We start from the raw sequence: 21,724 nt of genomic DNA, 5'->3' as shown, positions 1-21,724 counted from the left end.
ATGCAGCCTGAGACGAAGCTGGCAGTCAAAGCCACTTTCAAGTCCACAGAATCCTGAACAAGACAAACAAATCCCCCCAAATTACTGAGGCTTTTTGGAGAAGTATTTGGGATGTATTGACATAGGCTGCCCCCATGTGGCTGTCTGCTGAACAAGGAAGAACAGAAAACACTTTAAGGGCAGAGAAATGGCTGGATTTACAGCTACTCCAAGGAATCTGCTTTTTAATTTACTCCCGGGGTGGGGTGGGGGGATTTCTTGCTGCCACTTGCTATGTTATTTGTAGGTGTTTTGTATGGATTTTTTTAAAAAAATATGATATATTGTATTAATGTTCATGTTTTTCAAACATTTTGTAAGTCCCTTGGAGACTTCTATAGATTATTATGTAGATCAGGGATGGGGGGCAAATGGTTGGCTAAATATAGGACTCCCAAGTCCCGTCAACCCCCTGCCAACCTGGCCAGCAGTCAGGAATGATGGGAGTTGTAGTCCAGCATCATCTGGAGGCCCACAGATCATTAACGCAGACCTGCTAATCTTTCTCATTGTCATTCTCTTTTTCTTCTTCCTCTTTCTCTAAGCCATGTCAGGCAATGATGAAAATGCTGGACTTGCCAGTGGCCTCTCCCTCAAGGGAGGTCAGGGTTGCTCTCGCTTTGGGTTTCCTGCATTCAACAAAAGGTTGGACTGGATGGTCAGCAGGCGTCACCAATGTGGTGCCCATGGGGGCCAGTGTGCCCACCAGTACCTTCTAAGGTGCCCAGGTAAAGGGTAAAGGGACCCCTGACCATTAGGTCCAGTCGTGGACGACTCTGGGGTTGCGGCGCTCATCTCGCTTTACTGGCCGAGGGAGCCGGCGTACAGCTTCCGAGTCATGTGGCCAGCATGACTAAGCCACTTCTGGGGAACCAGAGCAGCACATGTAAATGCCGTTTACCTTCCCGCCAGAGTGGTACCTATTTATCTACTTGCACTTTGACGTGCTTTCAAACTGCTGGCAGGAGCAGGGACCGAGCAATGGGTGCTCACCCCGTTGCGGGGATTCGAATTGCAGATCTTCTGATCGGCAAGTTCTAGGCTCTGTGGTTTAACCCACAGCGCCACCCGCGTCCCTTCAAGGTGCCCATGAAAAGTCTCAGTAAATACCTTCTAAAAAACCCACGATGCCTGGGAGACTTTTTGCTTTTCTTTATCAGCTCCTAATTGCAATGGCTTGGTCTCTCCTGCATTACACACACACACACACACACTCTTAATCCCACCCACATTTTTGGGGGGGATGGCAGGATCGAAAATCCACCTTTCCTGAAGGGAGGTATAAACAGCATCATTCTTGGAATGTGGTGGTAGTTAATGCAGGTACCTTCTCTCCCCCCCCCCATGTGGGTGGTTGATTGAAAGGAGGGTCATACCTATACCTACAGCATTTTGTGGTCCTGTCCCTTTTTCTGCTCTTTTATACATCTTGCGTTATGTCACACCCCACAGCAGCCATTTTGTGACTTGCACCCATGGCACTATTCCAAAATACCACATGTGCCCGCTGGCATTGAAAAGGTTGGCGCTTCCTCACCTACAGGGCTGCCTCCAACTCTGCTATGCTTCTATTTCTGTTCTTGCCATTTTGAAGAGATTTATATCTGCAACTTGCTAGGAATCCTTAATTGTACCTGAAGATACATTAGCAGAGTCCCTTTTGAGCGGCTGAATTAAGAGGCTTCCTCAAAGGCAGGAGCTACCCTTTGCTACAGAGTCTGGGCCAAGTGCCATAAGCAGGGGGAATTCCCCAAGAAACCCCACAGATAAGGCAGGGTCCATGCCTGTTAAGTGTTACTGCCTTTTTCAGCAGCAGTGCTTCTGAGGGAATGCTTTGTGCTAGCACTTTTTGAGTTTACAATGCTTAGATAGCATCAGTGTACGTGCTGCATTCAGGCAGTCCTGGCTTGCTGCACTATCAATTTAAGGATTCAAGAGCGAACTAAGCTGAGCAACAAACTTGAGTCATACTCAAACGTAATCTGCTGTGGAGAAAGTAGATAGTGATAGGTTTTTCTCCCGCTCTTGCAATGCTAGAACTCAGGGCCATCCAATGAGGCTGAATGTTGGAAGATTCGGGACAGATGAAAGAAAGGACTTCTTCATGTGGAACGTGAGCTCACAAGAGGCAGTGATGGCCACTTGCTTGGATGCCTTTGAAAGACATGACTGGTAAGGCTATAGTTGCTAGCCAAAATGTTTTGTCATTGGCACAGCCAAAAGCAGCATCCCCTCTGAATGCAAGTTGCTGGGAATTACAGGTGGGGAGAATGCTGTTGCACTCAGGTCATGCATTTCGGCTTCCCATTGGCACCTGGTGAGGATGCTGCACATAACCGATGAAAACAGGGACATCCTATTCCATCATATCATCATCATTGTTGTTGTTGTTATAGCCCACCCATCTAACTAGGTTGCTCTAAGGCAGCCTTTCTCAACCTGTGGGTCCCCAGATGTTGTTGAACTCCAACTCCCATCACCCCTAGCTAGCAAGGACAAAGCTGAGGGATGATGGGACTTGTAGTCCAGCAACATCTGGGGACCCACAGGTTGGGTGGGAAGTGGGACATTCCAGGATCAAATCAGAACTGGGACTGTTCTCGGAAAATAGGGGCACTCGGAGGGCCTGCCAGCAGGCTCTGTCTTATGTCAGGGGTCAGCAAACTTTTTCAACAGGGGGCCGGTCCACTGTCCCTCAGACCTTGTGGGGGCCGGATTATATTTTGGAAAAAATAATGAACGAATTCCTATGCCCCACAAATAACCCAGAGGTGCATTTTAAATAAAAGGAAACATTCTACTCATGTAAAAACACACCATTTCCCAGACTGTCCGCGGGCTGGATTTAGAAAGTGATTGGGCTGGATCCGGCCCCCAGGCCTTAGTTTGCCTACCCATGTCTTATGTTCTTATAAGGTCAGATAGAGTTTGATCATATAGCATTTCCGGTGAATCAGAGGTGCTATGCAATGTGTGCCAGCACCATACTAGCATTGGACTAGATGAGCCATTGGCCTGATCTAGGTTCGTATGTCTTTATGTGTTTGTGGCACATAGCCCTCACATCTTTGTTAATAGATTTTAATGGTTAATGGTTTTATTTGACCCTGCCCATCTGACTGGGTTGCCCCAGCTACTCTGGACGGCTTTCACAGTAAGGCTTTCGATTGCAGAAATAATTTGCTTCGCAAGCATCACGCCTGCTTCTTGGGGGAAAAGGAGACCACTCCAGATGTTGTTGAACTCCAGCTCCCATCATCTGTATCCAGCATACCCAATGGCAGGGGACTGTGGGAGGCAGGGATGGTGGAGAAAGTTGATTCAATTTGCACGTTGCCTAATTTGCACCTCCTGAAACAATAAGTGACCTGAAAGACAACCATCCTTTGAAATTCAGAGTTCTCCTAATTTTGTAGTGTAGTTCTCCAACCAAGGAATGTGTATAAAAATGAATGTACAAGGGTAAAGTATGCATTAAAATGCATACATTAGTGAAAACAGCATACAAAAAATGTATTGCATATGTGTATATTCGAAATATGCACTAAAATGCCACCAGATTTTCATGGAAATATTTAATAATAATAATAATAATAATAATAATAATTGCAAACTGATGTGGAAATGTGGATTACTGAAGAGAAACTGAAAGAACTTTAAACTGACTGTTCGCCCATTCCTAATGGGAGTCAAACTCCAATAACATGTGGGATTCCCCATTCCTGTAATAGGCTGAGGAGTTTAAAATCTCCCTAACCAGAGAGATGCAAATGACAGAGGCAGGCTGGGAGGTCTCCCTGTTCTTTCCCCAGCTCCCTTTTTACATTTGGAGGTTGTTGGGGTTCCCTCATCCACCCACCCAGGTGGTCTCATTTTCCCCCCTCTTGCCAGAAGAATGTGATGAATCCAGGGTTTTTGTGCAGCGTTTTCTGTAAATCCAGACTGGCTGCCCCGTCGCCTTCCCAGAACTCAGGTTTCCCCTCATCTCTCCAAACAGGAATTTCCATCTGTAATAAATTAGCAGCGGAGGGTTTTTAGACCAAGGACTTTTGCTGGAAAGCAGCAGCAGTAACCAGGGGGAGGAACTTGCAAGCAGCATTCCCAGCAGCTGGGAGCAAGGGCACCAGAAAACTGCCTCTTTCCCCCATACATAATGCCCCCAGTTGTTGAGCTATGGAAAATGCTACCATCTCCTCCAAGTCTGGACCTCTCCTCTCAACCGTGCCCTGGTGATCCTCAGATGGATGCAAAAGCAAATGTTAGGATCCACCAGCTTCCTTTGCATAATTTCAGCAAACTGACCATAAAATGAGACAGTGCTGTATACACATCCAGCTACACAAGCCAGGGCATCACAGCTAGGGCTGGCACCTCGTCAACCCACCCCTGTAGTGCTTGAATGCCACTTTGTCTTTTGTTTTTTTAAATTTTGTTTTTATTCAAAATTAAAACAAAACATATTATCCAAAAACATATCATCCTTCTCCCCCCCATTTTTCCTCCCTCCCCTCACCCTCCCACACAAAACCCACCCACTCCCACCCCCCTGACTTCCCTCAGTTCCAGTGTTTGGTTTCTCTGAGACTGCTGTTTTCTGCATGTTGCAAAGTTGTATAGATCCTCAAACTATTTAGCTGATTATTATCAATAAAAGGTTTGTGAATGTTTATTCAAAACCTGCCAAGGAGACCAGTTCACTTTGTTGCGTCTTCAAATACTTTGTAAAGGGTTCCCCTTCATCTTTAAAGTCACAGTTATCCTTGTCCCGTAGCTTATATGTCAGTTTTGCCAGTTCTGCATAGTCCGTCAATTTTTCTTGCCATGATTCTTTAGTTGGGGTTTCTTCAGTCTTCCATCCTTGTGCTATTAAAACTCTTGCAGTCATGTTAGGATTTGCTGAAATAATTTTGGAAATTGGGATGTAGAAAGGGGAGGTTTGGGGGAGTCGAAGAAGCGAGGTTTATGAAAAAAAGGATACAAAATTATACATGTTTGTTTGTTTCTTTATTTGTTTGTATTGTCTATAAAAATTTTTGTAAAACCAATAAAATTTTTTATAAAAAAATAAAAATAAAACTCTTGCAGTCGTTGTCACATACATGAAGATGTTTTTCAGCTTTTTTGGCAGGTCTTTCCCTACAATCCCTAACAAAAATGCTTCAGGTTTTTTAACAAATGTTAAATGGAACATTTTCTTCAATTCGTTGTATATCATTTCCTAAAATTGAATGCCACCTTGTCAACTGACCTCTAAGTATACTTAAATGCACCCTCATCAACTGTCCTCAAAGGTTACTTCCACGTGACCCTGTTCAGTGAGCATTTGGTCTGATTTGTTTGCAGAGAGATCAGATGACCTTTGCCATTTAACAAGCGTCCACCCTGATTTGTTGATGGCGAGGATGTTAGATGACGTTGCGTTATTTCACTCTTCCCAGTGCATTTTTCTCATGCTTTCCTTTTCGCAAAATCTCCAGTCTCCTGGGGAAGCGGGATTGTTTAGCGAGAGCGCCCAACTCCGCTTTAATTGTGCAGCCTAGATTTGCCAGGATGCGACTGAATCCCACCCGAAAACTGACCATCAGGAAGTGCCCCAAGTACACTTGAATGGAGAGTATAGAGGAGAAGGTCCCTGCCCTGAGGAGCCTACAGTCTAAAACTTGATGATAAAGGAAAAGTGAGGGGTAGGGACACAGGGTTAAAAAGAAATGCCATAAGTTGCTGTTTCACCTGTTCAAGCTTAGCTACCTCATCCAGCCTTGGCTTCCTGATACAGTGGTACCTCAGGTTAAGTACCTAATTCATTCCGGAGGTCCATTCTTAACATGAAACTGTTCTTAACCTGAAGCACCACTTTAGCTAATGAGGACTTCCCGCTGCTGCTGCTGTGCCGCTGGAGCACGATTTCTGTTCTCATCCTGAAGCAAAGTTCTTAACCTGAGGTAATATTTCTGGGTTAGTGGAGTACATAACCTGAAGCGTTTGTAACCTGAAGTGTATGTAACCTGAGGTACCACTGTACAGTTGTAACAGTGGCGTCACACGTTGCAAAACCAGGAGAGCCCAAGAAAGAACAGGGGGAAAGAGTGATAGGAAAGTTGGCAGGAAATCTGGGTTTAAGAGGGAACGTAAGAGGAGAGAGATAGAAAGTTATCTTTCAAAACAGAAACCACAAGTAATGGCTATTAATCTTTCTGTATAAACATTAACATTTCCTCCTTCCCGTGCTGGCTTCAGCCTGCAAAGCATTTCTGGGAGCTGGAAGTGAGGCCCATGCAGAAGCACAAACGGAGAGGAATGTAGGCTCCATTCTGCATTTGTGCTTCCACAAAGTCTACCTTCCCTCAGTTACTGTGGAGCGTCAGACTCCTCCTGCATTCTTGCACAACTCTCTATCCTGCAATCATTTCCCCGAAAGGCCTGTGGCAGAGGGGGAGGGGGGAGAGGAGAGGAGAATGCAGCAGCCAGCAGGTCCCAAAGTGATCTCGGCAGTGGGATCTCAGCTCACATACAGTGGGATCACCTTCCCTTCCCTTCCCAGCCCGAACCTCATACGATAGCGAAAGCCACTCTGGCAGTGGCAGTGAGCCCAGAATTCCTTGGAACTGCTATGGAAGAAAAGCCCAGTCATCCTTGCTCAGGTTTTGTTGTGTTTTGTTTAATCTTTAAAATCTGCATGATAGGCTCACTTGCATAGTGGTGGCAACAGGACAGGACTCTGGGACAGAGGCCGAGGGCTCCACTCGGCAGAATGAGCAGGAGGAACACAGAAAAGAGCAGGAGCCAGATGTTTTGGACCACAACTCCCAGCAGCTCGGCTAAAGATGGGAATTTTGATCCCAAACATCTGGAGGGGCAGCAGATTGGACAAGGCTGAAAGTGCCACTGCAGTCAGGCTGGCAAGTACCAGGTTAGAGAGATGGATAATTAGTTTGACCTGGTATAAGGTAGCTTTCAGCATTCCTATATTGGATTGTTCAGCCCTCTTAAAGCTGATTGAATCCAATAGGATTGTTAAGCGCGTGCCCTTAATCCTTCTGGAATAATATTTAAGGCCACATTCCAAAGCAAGACTCATTTGGAAGTAGTCCAAGGGGAAGGGCTTCTGAGGAAACATTATTATCCACTGTGAGGAACATGGCCAGTCCAAGTATGTGGCATACAAAGGAAGAAATAAATAACTAAAATGACGAGGAACAGACTAAAACTCTTTTTCTGTTGCACCCTATTAGCAAAGTCACTTCAATAACACAGACACAAGCCCAGTGAGAAAAGTCTTTAAAACACTTTACTAAGCAAACAGAACAAAAGCAATGTATAATTTGAGGAGAAATAAGTAGAGAGGTTTTGTCTTTCTTTGTTCAGGCCTTGAACATAGCAGGGTGACACTCAACCAAACATACATAAAAAAGTTCCCTCAGAACTATGCAGCCAATCAGAACACATGTCATCTAATTGAAGATCGTGCCTGGTTGCTAAGCAAACTTAACTTGTCCCCCTCTTTTTAGTTGACTTTAACACTAACGTGATTAACCCTTAAGTTGCATGCTGAATGACCTCTCTGCTGCTGTACTTCCATCATCTCCGGTGTGTTTTTGTGTGTGTGTGTGTGTGTGTGTGTGTGTGTGAGAGAGAGAGAGAGAGAGAGAGAGAGATTGCAGAGTGGGCAAATATGAATGGGGCAATATGTCCTTCAAGTAAATCAGTCCCAAGCTGTTGAGGGCTTTATATACCAATAGTAACACCTCGTTTTCTGGTCCATAAACAGCTGCATAACAGGCAGAAACTGAACAGCTGGAGATTTTCCTGGTGGAAGATAACATGGTTGGCAGAGTTACAGATAGGTAGCCGTGTTGGTCTGCCATAGTCAAAATAAAAAAATTCCTTCCAGTAGCACCTTAAAGACCAACTAAGTTAGTTCTTGGTATGAGCTTTCGTGTGCATGCACACTTCTTCAGATACACTTCTTCAGATACAGAAGTGTGCATGCACACGAAAGCTCATACCAAGAACTAACTTAGTTGGTCTTTAAGGTGCTACTGGAAGGAATTTTTTTATTTTGATGATGGTTGGGAGAGCTTTCCCTGGTGAACTTCTGCCTCTTACCCAGCTGTCAGAGGCCTAAAGAGCAGGGGCAGTGAATCCCTGGCAGACTTAAGGTGACTATATTTCTGTCTCTCCTTGAGAGTCATTTCTTTGGGTCCATGCCAGAGTCATCCTGTCTTATTGATTGGCTGGGCAGGGAGACCTTGAGAAGGCGCTCTGTCATCCACATAGTACTTTTGGCAAAAAGAAAACAAAAACCCAGGGCATGTCTGGGGATTTGCCCTTGTAGAGAAAGCTCTTGGGTGCAAGATGCAAATGCAGGGAGAAAGGAGTATGAGAAAGGAACAGGGGAGAAAGAGATCCTGGTTGCAGCCTCCTGACCTTTTGCTCTCTCGCACAAGCTGCAATGGCTAAAGAGGCCAAACTGCCTTTTCCACTTTAGAAGAGCCTTTTAAAGGAGGGAGGACAACAAAGCCAGGTTAATGACTGAGAGACCACGCCCAGGCTTGTTTTGCCCACAGGAAACAATGTCCTGTACAGAGTGATTACACACCCTTTGGTTCAAGGAGACAAAACAGTCCCAGATAATCTGGAGGCTTGCAGGAATCAACTGTGAGTGGCATGCCATCAGCACTGGCACTGATACAAGTCTGGCAGCATCATATTCCTAGTTGGCATCCTGTGGTCCTTCTAGACGTAGCCAGAAGCAGAGGCTGGCTGATACTGAGTCTACAGATGAAGTATGTGGGGTGGGGGCACCAAATCAACTTCACCACAGTGTTGTCCTCAGAGTATTTGCACCTGGTAGAAAGAATCCTCTTAAACAGCTAAATCCTCTTATGCATGTTTACTCAAAAGTAAGTCCCCTGGAACTTTATTGTCTGGAGCATAGGATGGGAGATTTGCTATACTACCGGTCCCATCTACAGGACCATAAAGAAGGCTGATCGCCGAAGAACTGGTGCTTTTGAATTATGGTGCTGGAGGAGACTCTTGAGAGTCCCATGGACTGCAAGAAGATCAAACCCATCCATTCTGAAGGAAATCAGCCCTGAGTGCTCACTGGAAGGACAGATCCTGAAGCTGAGGCTCCAATACTTTGGCCACCTCATGAGAAGAGAAGACTCCCAGGAAAAGACCCTGATGTTGGGAAAGATGGAGGGCACAAGGAGAAGGGGACGACAGAGCACGAGATGGTTGGACAGTGTTCTCGAAGCTACCAGCATGAGTTTGACCAAACTGCGGGAGGCAGTGGAAGACAGAAGTGCCTGGCGTGCTCTGGTCCATGGGGTCACGAAGAGTCAGACACGACTAGACGACTAAACAACAACAAGGTCCCATCATCCCTGAGCATTGACCATGATGACTGGGGCTGATGGGAGTTGTAGTTCAAAACATCTGGAAGGCACCAAGCTGAGGGATTCTGGGCTACAAATACGTGATGGCATTGTTTTCAATTGCTGCAGTTTGTATTGTTACTGTTTTGCTCTAGGTTTTTATTTATCTGAGGTATTTCTGAACTGCCCTTCACTAAAAGATTCGAGGACAGCCAGTGTGCAAATGGTGGCAGCTGTAAGCTGACCTGGGAATGTTTTTGACACTGAAAGGCAGTGTTCTACATGGATTGCACGAGTTCCCTGTCTGTTTCTAGGCTCAAGTCAAGGAGATCACACTAGTTTAAACCACAAACTTCTCAGGCCCCCAAAACCTGAAAGATTGTCTTCCTCTTAGGAGTTAAGAATGGCAGAAGAGGACGTATTGTTTGTTCTACCACTTTCAGAAGCTGTTGGCCTGGGAGAGGGCCTTCTCAGTGGCAGCTCCAGAGTTGTAGAACTCCCTCCCCACTGAGGTGTGTTAGGAATCTTCATTATACAGTGGTACCTCGGGTTAAGAACTTAATTCGTTCCGGAGGTCCGTTCTTAACCTGAAACTGTTCTTAACCTGAGGTACCACTTTAGCTAATGGGGCCTCCCGCTGCCGCTGCGCTGCTGCCGCCGCACAATTTCTGTTCCCATCCTGAAGCAAAGTTCTTAACCCAAGGTACTATTTCTGGGTTAGCGGAGTCTCTAACCTGAAGCGTCTGTAACCTGAGGTACCACGGTACAGCTTTGGGCAAAGGCTAAAGAAACACCTCTTTCGGCACACTACAGAGCCAGTGTGGTGTAGTGGTTAAGAGCGGTAGACTCGTAATCTGGTGAACCAGGTTCGTGTCTCCGCTCCTCCACATGCAGCTGCTGGGTGACCTTGGGCCAGTCACACTTCTCTGAAGTCTCTCAGCCTCACTCACCTCACAGAGTGTTTCTTGTGGGGGAGGAAGGGAAAGGAGAATGTTAGCCGCTTTGAGACTCCTTCGGGTAGTGATAAAGCGGGATATCAAATCCAACTGTTTTCAGCATAGTGTTTTCGCCGCTGTAACCTGCTCTAGGACATTAGTGTCGGCACTTAATTAATTAATTAGTAAAAATAATAACAGAATGAATGGACAACTTGTTCTTTTATATTTGCTACTGTGGTAATGGAGGCTGCAAATGCTATGTTCACTGTCCTGAAACAGGGTCCCTTTGAACTGAGAGGGGAGGGCTTTGCTTTCATGTTTGTTCAGGCTCTTAACCAATAGGCAGGTAGGTAGTTATCCATGAAGGTTGACAACTATGTATGTTTTCTCCAGTATAAATGTGCCTGCGCTCAGTTGAGCTTCTTCCCAGTTAAGCATGCACAGGGTTGCTATGGCCTGCACCTATATATTTTTTTGTACATTATAGACATAGCAAACTGATTCACACAGCATTTGGTGGTATCAGCTGGCTGGAAGGAAATTGGGAGGTGATATTAATCTTTCTCTTTTACACTGTTTAAACATATATATATTTGGACTTGTTTGTGAAGAAGAGGACAGGTGGGGGGAGTACAGACACTGCCTAAAGCAGCACTTGCCAAATTGGGGCCCTCCAGCTGCTTTGGACTACAACTCCCATCAGCACATGCTGGCTGAGGCTGATGGGAGTTGTAGTCCAAAGCAGCTGGAGGGCACCAGGTTGCCAAAGTCTGGCCTAAAGAAGACAAGAGCTTTGCAGTGCTGGAACAAGCCACACCTCTTAAGTGTATGTGTTTCTCCTTCCCTATGAAGGGATCCAGATTTCAAAAGCTGTAAATATTCTGTGCAGGAGACCTGGCTTTACGTACCTGGGTGCGCACTATCCCTTTTGAAGCACATTTCAAAGCACATGCCGCGCCTTCAAAGAATTCTGGGCACTGTAGTTTGTTAAGGGTTGAGGGGGAATTGAAACTCTGCGAGGGGTAAACTGTGCATAAAATGGGGCGCCTTTTCCTGAGCAGAATCGCGTGGCAAAACTTCAACATGTTCCTTCTGGCTCTTTGAAACGCTGAGCAGCTCTGAGAGCGTATGTAAAACCGGCAGTTAAAAAGCAAAACAAAACTGGAGAACCACCAAAACAACAGCAAAAACGCTCCAGCCCTGAGCTCTCTTGGAGAGTAAAGCCCCGATCGCTAGGGCTGCAACTGCAAGAAGGCTGCGCCTTTGCAAACTGACTCGGGAGTAAGCCCCATTAAACTCGACGGGAACTTACGTGCGCGTAAAAAACGTGCTGGATCAGGCGCACCGCCTTAGCTCTGCGTTGATAGGCTGCTCGTTTTTCCAGAGAGGAGGATCTCCGCGGCTTGGGGAGAAAGGGAACAAGGGCAACTGGGTGCACTTTGTCTTTAACAGGCTCCGGGCCAAAAATCCGCGCTTGCAGGCTCGCAGGCAGCGGCGGCGTAACAATATCCCCACGTGACTGCCATGAAAGCCTCTGTTCCAACCAGCCAGGCACCGAGGGAGGGAAAGAAACTTACAAGAGGTCGGAGAAGAGGCGCCGCTCGTCATTTACGCACTAGAGAGAGAAGCCAAACCTCGGGGATGTGATACGAAATTGACCAGAAAGGGCTGGAAAAGACGGATTTGGCCACGCTTCTGCCCTCCCCTCTTTTCTCTCCACTTCTCCGCTGTTTCGCTTCGCTCTCCTGTCACTCTTAACTTCTTCCTCCTTCCTTCGAAGGCTCCCTTTGCCTCGCCGCCTCTGCCTTACTTTTGGATGACTTTCTCCCCCACAACCCCATCTCCCTCCCTTCTTCTCCCCGGCTGCAACTGCGCCCCGATCTCCAAGGTTACGCCTTTCGCAGCAACATGCCGGAGCAGATCAGCGTCTCCGAGTTCGTGGCCGTGACTTCGGAGGATCTCAGCTCGCCGGCGGCTTCCAGCTTCGCCTCCAAATTGCAGAAGTGCCGGGGGGCCGTGGTGGCGCTGGAAGAGGTGAGAGGGGCGGCGGAGGAAGTGGGGCTTGTATGGGGGGGAGGAGAGGAAAGGCTCTTTCGTTGGGGGAAAAGGCTGGAGAACCGAGATGGTTTCCCTACACCCCCCCATCTAAAAAATAAAATAAAATCGCGCCTTTCTTGCGCGTAAAAGTGGGCGCGGTTGTCTCCTCGGCGCGGCGCGCACCTGAGCCTTAAGTATTTACTAAGAAACAAGCCGCCCTAGTGCTCAGTGGGGCTTGCTGGCAGGTGATGATGCAGAAGGCGGCAGCAGGTTTAGTTCCGCGTTCCTAGCTCTCGCCACTTTCTCTAAATTTTACGGCTTGTCAGTTGGGGAAGGGCCCAAACTCGGCGGGGGAGCGTCAGTCTTTGTGCGCAGAGGATCCCAGGGTCCATCAGGCTCCAGGTCGGATCAGAAATGGCCTTCGCCAGAAACTAAGAGTGCTGCTACGCGGCATTGTAGACCAACCACATCGAGCTAAGTGGCTCCAACGTCTGCTCATCTCTGTCCTCCAAGAGAAGGGGGGTGGCCATGGGGACTGCTGCCGCCTGCCCCTCAGCAACTGTCATCTGAGGCAACCACCCACCTTTGTCTTATGGTAGGGGGCCAGTCCTGAAATCAATAGTACCGTTAACTTTCTGCCTGAAAGGTCTTGAGTTCGCTCACAAAGATTAGATTAGATCCCTAGATTAGGGGTCAGCACAGGGAACATCTGTAGAGCCAAGATTGCCCCTGATCTGCGCCAACCCAAGGGACACCTGATGCAGCCCAAATACAGCCCCAGATAAATGTGGGTGCAAGGCTAACGTTCCATTAGGGGTTTTTAAAACCCCAAATAAGCATATGGTTAGGAGGGGTGCAGGAGCAGATTCTGTGCCAACCCCCTCCCTTCAGGAACAGGAGGGGGTCAACCCTGCAGGCTGCTTCTTTGCAAGTGCTGTTCCTGTTGATAGAGCATGAGACTCTTAATCTCAAGGTCATGAGTTTGAGCCCCATGTTGGGCAAAAGATTCCTGCATTGCAGGGGGTTGGGTTGGGCTAGGTGAGCCTTGTGGTCCCTTTTTAAAGCACTTGCAGAAGAGCACCCTGCAGCCTGCAGGATTGAATCTGCCACTCACCAAGAAGGTGAGTGGTGGAGGATTAAATTCTGAATCCCTGTGGAGAGCACTCAGGGAAGCAGATGCCTTGCAGCCTTCTCACCTCATGCCCTGCCCCCTGACAGTCCCAATTCACTCTGGACAACTCAGTCTGGCCATGGCTGTCTTGATTTGGCCCAAGCTGAGATCCCCACAAGTAGCTTTGGTTTCGACTGGGCTTTGTCCAAATCAGGCCCACTTGCCCTACTTTGTACTTGACAGATTCAGAATCCATATTTATCCTCCTTGTAATTATCACTCCCAGCCATGCAAGTTCTTCTTCTGCTCAGAATGTAAGACAAGATTCTGAGAGTGCACGGTCAGCATTCAGGAGGCCACGCTTCCCAAGCCAACCTGCTTCATAGGTGCTCAGGCTATGTAGCCCTGTACTTTTTCTTGTTTGCTGTGACCCTGCTAAACAAACTTTTGTTTTGTTGAGCCTCTTCTCCACTTGGATCAGTACTCCATCTGCATTTGACATGATATCATAGTTGTTCTCCATCCAGATGTCTCTCTCTGTGTTTGTTCTGGGAGGGGGACTGTGAGATTTCCAAGTGACTCTTCACCAGGATGCTAAGATGCATGCATTTGGAATGATTACTTCACCCATTTCTATATTATGAACCAGGAGAGAATTCCTGGGAATGGGGACAAGAGATGAGTACCATTTGCGGAAGGCTTATCATTAAGGCAACTATGTATCCTGTTTTACAGAAGACAGTTTTTTGTTTGAAGGCACCCTCCGTTGGAAGGGCTGTCAAGTCCCAGTCTAGCTAAAACATAGGAGACTAAGAGGAGCCTGGCTGCTGGATCAGACGGTGAAACATCTAGTTCAGCACCCTCACTATGGCCAACCAGACTCCCTAGATTAGGGGTCAGCAAACTTTTTCACTGTCCCTCAGACCTTGTGGGGGCCCAGACTATATTTTGAGGGGGGAAATGAACGTATTCCTATGCCCCACAAATAACCCAGAGATGCATTTTAAGTAAAAGGACACATTCTACTCATGGAAAACCATGCTGATTCCCAGACCGTCCGCAGGCTGGATTTAGAAGGTGATTGGGCTGAATCTGGCCCCTGGGCCTTAGTTTGCCTACCCATGCCCTAGATTTCCCAGCAAATGTTATCCAGAGGCATACCATATTTAACGGTGGTCAAACATAGCCATTGTGGCTATTATCCGATAGCTGTAGAAATGCCCTGTTATCAGTGTGAGATAAGTAGATTTTTTTTTAGTTTTTATTGTTAAAGTAATTCAGCATTAATACACACATATTGCGAAGGTTGTTATTGTTTAGTCGTGTCCGACTCTTTGTGACCCCATGGACCAGAGCACGCCAGGCACTCCTGTCTTGTTCTGATGGTAGCCTAAGGTTATTTCTGCAGCCCTCAAACTCTGAGTGTTTGACACATGCCAGAAAAAAGTTCCTCTGATCCATGCTTATTCCAGGTTGTTTGCAGAGATGAATGTTGAGGTAGACCAGAAATAAGAAGAATCAGTTTTGGAATAGGCTAGCAACCCCAACATATGTTTTATATTTGCAGTCTAAAAGCAGGAAATTCAAAAAGTGGGTTGTCATATTCAGACTATATCTATTTAAAATCAAAGGGCAAGTTAGTGGCTAACCTAAATCCATTAAATTCAGTGGGGCTCCTCTGAATTTGACTTATCTGGATACAACCCAGTATGCTTTAGTCTTGTTTTTTTTTAAACACACACTCTTACACAGAAGTCTTTCTAAAGAACATGGTTAGAGGCCGTTTCCACAAACGATGCTTTTCTTACAATGTTGGAAGTGAAACATCCTTCAGCCAGAATTGATGCCTTCCACACTGAGTCACACACTCTTTATTAAAAATGATATTTCTTAATCTCGCTTGTTAAAGAATGCTTTGATTTCTGTCCCCACACCCCTTCCAAGAAACCACAAGGAGTGTAATCTTGGATGATAATGTGAATTATCTTTTTGTCAAAATTGCTGCCTTCCACACTGAGTAATGCACTCTGGATTAAAAGGCAGATTTGTTAATTTGTCTTGTAAAAGTGCTTTGATTTCCAAACCATGAGAACTGCAGTCTTGGGTAACGATGAGAATTCCATTGCAATTCCTCAGTCTGACATTACAGATACCTGTTCACTTTCTGAATTCTTTACAATCCCTGAGGCAGCTCTGAGAACTCTACATAATGGAGACATTGCAGTGCTGAACTTGGGCTGGAGACCTCTTCTGCTCCAAAAGTCTCTTCCATTATGCTGCTGTGCTATACAGTGCCTTTTCTAGTGCAGCACCATGAAAAGTATCTGATGAGTTCTGGGAAATGGGAAAGCTTGCATGTATACACTTTGGTCCAAAAAAACAAAAAAATGTTTCGACTTTCTTAGTCTCTTTGGCTGTGTTCTTAATTTTCTTTCAAAACTGCTTGTTCATGTGACCAATCTTGCATCTGCATAGTTCTCCCTGAGTGTCCCCCAGAGATGGAGTCAAGTCATGTGATGACTCCCCACCCCTAACCATAGGGGCAGTTCTCAGGAATCATCTATATTTGGGGGTTGGGAAGCCGTGGTCTTCCAGATGTTGTTGAACTCCAGCTCCCATCAGCCCCAGCCAGCATTGGCAATGGTCAGTGATGGGAGCTGTAGTCCAGCCACATCCAGGGAAGGTCTCACATTACCCACCCTGTATATATTTTATAACTGTAGATACTGGACTAGATGGGTCATTACCCTGATCCAAGAGGCTCCTCTTATGTTCAAGGAGTGTGCTTGAAGTGGATCTTGGATCCCTCTCCAGTTTGAAATAGTTGTTGCTTTATGATTGGAAATAGCTCCATGGGCTAATTTTTGAGGTCGCCGGGAAGCCGAATATAAAGGATATTAGTACAGTAATATAAACAACGTTAGCAATGCAAAATCATCATCATCATCATCATGCAGTTGGGTTGTGTGCCTTTGAGGTTCATTTGCTACCTGGCTGCCTTGCATATCTGATTCATGCACATTGGATCCCTACACCTCACCCGTGATCTGCTTCTTTGTTGCCTCTTATCAAATGCCAAGCTACACAGCTGGTGGTCAAAGGGCACCTGCATGTTGTCCTGGCTTATGTGTATGTTTCCACACTCCAGTAGCTTTCAGACTCATATATATGCCTATAAGGCTCTCAAAGCATTTTTCAAAATGAGCAGAAATCTATTTGTATTTATTTTTAATTAGTAGACATTTCTGTACTGCCCTACGCCCAATTGGTCATGGGTAGTTTACAAAGAAATAAAGTAATATAGAAACGGATTAGAATACATAATGAACAAAAACCATTCTCCTAAGTTCTGTAAATAGCATAGTTTAAAAACACCTTTAAAATGACACAATCCCATCATCTGATAAAAGCTCAGTGAAATAGGTGGGCTTTTAATTTGGTGCCTGAAATAATACAAAGTTGCTGTGTGGCACACATCAGTGGGGAAGCCATTTCAACACCAGAAAGGGGCTCCCCTGGATCCCTGCAATATGCACCTCAGTCTACGCAGAAATCACCAGGAGAATCTCTTCCACTGATCTTACGACAAGGTCAAGTTGATAGGAGAGAAGGCCTTATCTAAGATACTTGGGCCCTCAGCCAATTCAGGGCTTTAAATGGCAACATAAGAGACTGCATGAGATGGACGACTGGCTGCCTGGGACTGGCGTAAGGTAGAGTCTATCATCATCAGGATAGCTTGACCACAGTTGCCCATGCACTGGTACCCTCATGGCTGGATTACTGCAATGCCCTCTGTGTGTGTGTACCTTGAGGGTTGGCCTGGAAGCTGAAGCTGGTACAGAACATGGCGGCTAGGTTGCTTGTGGGGGCAAACTATGGGCAGCATATACACATTGTTTTCAGGATTTGCACTGGCTGCCGATCTGCTATGGGGTAAATTCAAGGTGTTGTTACAACACATAAGGTCCTGTTAAGCTCAGGACCAGGTTACAGGCCACCTTATCCCTTATACACCCAGTAAATCATTGCGGTTTCACTTGCAAGTTCCACAGATATCAAAAGCTTGTCCTGCAGTAACTCAGAGCAAGGCTTTTAGTGTGGCTGCTCCTGTTCTGTGGAATTGCAATCCAGCTGAGATATGACAGCTGCCCACTATCTGCATTTTGTTGGAAAAAAATGAGGACATTTTTGGTCCAACAGGCTTTTCCAGCTGTTTTAGTTTTTCTTTAAATGTATCAGCTGCTTGGGGTGTTTCTCACTGGGTTTTCTGCTGCTTTTATTGTATATGGCATTGAAACAATTGTGTAGAAGGTGATGAATAAATTGATCATGATGGCAATAATAATGTCTAGGGCCACAGACTTTCCATCCTTGTTTGAAAGCATTTTATGGATGACCTCATGCTTCTATTTCTCCTACTTGGATTGCGCTGTTGGATGAATTTTAGTTGGTTTGGATTTTGTTACTTTTCCCTGTGTCTTTTTGGTAAGCTGTATTGAATATTGGTGGAAAATAGTTGGGCGTCTGGTCTAAACCACTGAGCCTCTTGGGCTTGCCGATCAGAAGGTCGGCAGTTCGAATCCCCGTGATGGGGTGAGCTCCCATTGCTCGGTCCCAGCTCCTGCCAGCCTAGCAGTTCGAAAGCACTCCAAAAAGTGCAAGTAGATAAATAGGTACCGCTCTGGTGGGAAGGTAAACGGCATTTCCATGCGCTTCTCTGGTTTTCAGTGTTCCGTTGCACCAGAAGCAGCTTAGTCATGCTGGCCACATGACCTAGAAAAACTGTCTGCAGACAAACGCCGGCTCCCTCGGCCTGTAAAGCGAGATGAGCGCACAACCCCAAAGTCGTCTGCGACTGGACATAACTGTCAGGGGTCCTTTACCTTTCGCTTTATACTTGTTTTAAAGAGAAGGGGCTTTGTGGGGCAGACCAACTTGATTAAACCCTTCAAATACATTTGTGGCCTGAACTCTTTGAGGTATAGAAAAATCTGGAGGTGAAACTTTAAAAGTGCTTCTCTCTTCATTACATTTTTATTTTGCTACATGGGGCTGATCTTCTTCCTCATTTTATCCTTGCAGCAACCTTGCAAGATAGGCTGTGCCCGTGAGGTGGGAGAATGATGACTCAAGGTCATAGAATCATAGGGTTCCTTCCAACTCTACGTTTCTGAGGGTCGTCTAGTCCAACCCCCTGCAATGCAGGAATATGCAGCTGTCCCATACGGGGATCAAACCTGCAACCTTGGCATTATTAGCACCATGCTCTAACCAACTGAGCCAGGTTCACTTCATCGTGGCTGAGTGGGGATTTGAACCCGCCCCTTCCGTCTGCCGCCTTCTGACCAGGATGCCACTGGGCACAAGCTTTCCTGTTGACTAGATGGAAACTTGCTATGTTACACTGCTGTCTGTCATGTCATTTGTGCAGAATAGCAGGAGGCTGCTGTCCGTTGTATTGCTGGTCGTTCCTGTGACACTTTTGCTAATGCAGCCAAAGTATCAGTTGAACTCCTTCCAACATTATCATCGTCCATAAAAATAGAAGCCGTGTCCAAATGGCCATCCATAATATAGAGCCCTTGATACTTTGTTGCAGCTTTTTTCTTCGAGTGGGCCGTTGCCTTAAAAACAACAACAACAACAACAACAACAACAACAACAACAACAACAACAACAACTGCTTGCTACTGTGATCTTGCACTATTCAGGGTGGAAATGAAGCAATAGGATGTTCCTGAATAGGCAAACTGCGGAAGATGAGGAGCTTAATTGCCCAACAGACACGTTGTGGCCCAAGAGCTCTGCAAGATGCACATTGTGGTGGCAGCCTCCCCAGGGCGGTTCTAACACTATTAGAGTACAGTTCCTCTCTTCAGTATGGTGTTGACACACATTTGGAGAGGCTGTTGCATTGCACCTGTGGTTCACCAGAAATGCTTTGTAATTAAACTGTCTGACCTCATGAGAGCCGAAGAAAAGCCCTGCTGGATCAGCCACATCTAGTCCAGCATCCTGTTCTCCCTGTGGTCAACTAGTTGCCTGTGGCAAGCCTCCAAGGAAGACCTGGACACAATAGCAGTCTTTCCTCTTGGGATTCCCAGCAACCATCATTCAGAGGCATGCTGCCTCCAACGGTGGGTGTAAGGCCCTAGCCACTGAGTCTGCTAGCCATTGATAGCTTCATTCTCCAAGAATTTGCCTAATCCTCATTTAAAGCCATCCAAGTTAGTGGCTTTTGCTGCCTCCTGTGCGAGTGAGTAAAGGTAAAGGGACCCCTGACCATTAGGTCCAGTCGTGGCTGACTCTGGGGTTGTGGCGCTCATCTCACTTTATTGGCCGAGGGAGCCGGTTTACAGCTTCCAGGTCATGTGGCCAGCATGACTAAGCCGCTTCTGGCGAATCAGAGCAGCGCACAGAAACACCGTTTACCTTCCCGCCGGAGCGCTACCTATTTATCTACTTGCACTTTGATGTGCTTTTGAACTGTTAGGTTGGCAGGAGCAGGGACCGAGCAACGGGAGCTCACCCCGTTGCAGGGATTCGAACCGCTGACCTTCTGATCAGCAATCCCTAGGCCGCCTGCTTTCCCTCACATGGGAGTGAGTACTGTAGCTTAATTATGGGGGGGGGGGGAATCTTGCTTTTCTGTCCTGAATCTTCCAACATTCAGCTTCATAGGATGGCTCCTGGTTCTAGTATTATGGGGGGTGGGGAGAGAGAAACCTTTTTCACTTTCTCCACACTTCACAACAGTCCCCTCTAGAGTAGGCTGGTTCTTCTTCATTTGTACAGAGCTAGAAACAGGTTAAGAAGTCACAGTCACCCTGCAATTTCATTCCCAGACAAAGCTTTGCAATTCTTCCAGATCCACTCTTCCCATGAGCTCATGCTGACCTACTTCTAGATCATGCTTGGAATTCTGTCTTGGCCTCATGACCTCGTATAGTTTCCAGGTCAGGGGCTGGAAACAAAAGAGCTACACCTTCCATTGGTTGTACAGTGCTGTATTTTTTAAGTTTAGATTTGCTGGGAGCCTAGTGATGCTACTCTGGCACCCCATCTGGGAGAATCCATTTGACTTGGGGGAACTGTTTTGCCCCTGAAAGTTTTGCCTATAGAAGTATATACTGAATTGTGCTTGCTTTTATATCACTGCTTTCTCGACTCTTTTGGCCTGTTGGTTGGCTTGTGTGCATGTGCCCCGCATTAAGCAAATGAGATCCGCTTCCGCATAGTTATGTCCAGAGCGATACATGACCTGTAGGTTGCCCATTTTAACCGGTTAGACAAGATCCCAGAAGACACAGCTTGCAGTTATTTCCTGTAGTTAAGCAAAGTGCCATTGGCCTCCATGCATGTGTTTGGGAGACGTCATTTCCTCTGTATAGCAAACTCAGGCGCTGAGTGCCAGTTGGACTGTAGCCAAATTTGGGACACTGAGGAACAAGAGAGGATATATCATTATGCAAGGTTTGCAGAGGGATGAAAATGTATGTCAATCATCTGAAGTCATAACGACACTCACTTGTCAAAGTTGGCCCACAGGGATGGGGATCTGGCCCGTTGGTCTAAAAAGGTTCCCCACCCTCCACCGGAAGTGAGTGAAGTGGTTGAGGATGCTAGGACTGAATTCAGTGAAGGTTGAGCTCATGGGCTGCAGCCAGCAGGTCAAAGAGAAGAACTGCAAATGCACCTGATCAGTGTTTCTCTCCTTGTCCCACCCTTCTATGATGCTGTCTTATGATTCTGTGTCTTATTTATGGTAAATTTTATCTGCCCTGCTCATCCCACCGACCCCAGATAGATACTAGGCTGCCTTTCAGGATAGGTTCTCATCAAATTGTATCAGGTAGAATCAAGCTGGAGCTAATAATAATAAAAAAACCCAGCATTTATAATTGCCGTATAGCAAAATAAATGCATCAGCGAAAAAACAACCCTGATTCAAAACTGGAGTTGGAGGTGGTTAAAAGAACAGAATCTGTATCAGGCTTGTTCTAAGGTTGCCTGGACAACATTTCAGAACACCAGAGGCAGGAGGGGAAGTTGGCATTCCTGTCAGAATGGCGAGCCAGGGAGCACCCCAAGGTTGAGGGTCTGACGCAGTTTCAAGCTGATGGCCTGAGCTGTGACAAGATTGTTTCCCCCACTCCCTGGTTCAGCTCCTCACTTCCTAAGGGGCTGATCTCCTTTGGGGATTCGCAATACTT

General features: G+C 46.4%; 1 protein-coding gene across 2 annotated transcripts in view; it reads left to right on the top strand.

The window, feature by feature from the left end:
* Positions 1–2,009: 2,009 nt before the first annotated feature.
* Positions 2,010–21,724, top strand: part of ASAP3 (ArfGAP with SH3 domain, ankyrin repeat and PH domain 3) — an 83,794-nt gene continuing 64,079 nt past the window's right edge. Inside the window, exon 1 of one of the 2 annotated variants that reach the window (XM_083512133.1) lies at positions 2,010–2,211. Coding sequence is in view for 1 of the 2 variants with exons in the window: in XM_083512131.1 (XP_083368257.1) it covers positions 12,269–12,394 (126 nt within the window). In the remaining variant the exon portion in view is untranslated. Of the gene's footprint in view, positions 2,212–11,812; positions 12,395–21,724 lie in introns of those variants that run through there. The other variant, XM_083512131.1, reaches the window with a different exon arrangement.

Source organism: Podarcis liolepis (genome assembly GCF_965112155.1).
Source record: "Podarcis liolepis genome assembly, chromosome: 7".
NCBI lineage: Eukaryota > Metazoa > Chordata > Lepidosauria > Squamata > Lacertidae > Podarcis > Podarcis liolepis.
This window is presented reverse-complemented; position numbering and strand designations above follow the sequence as displayed.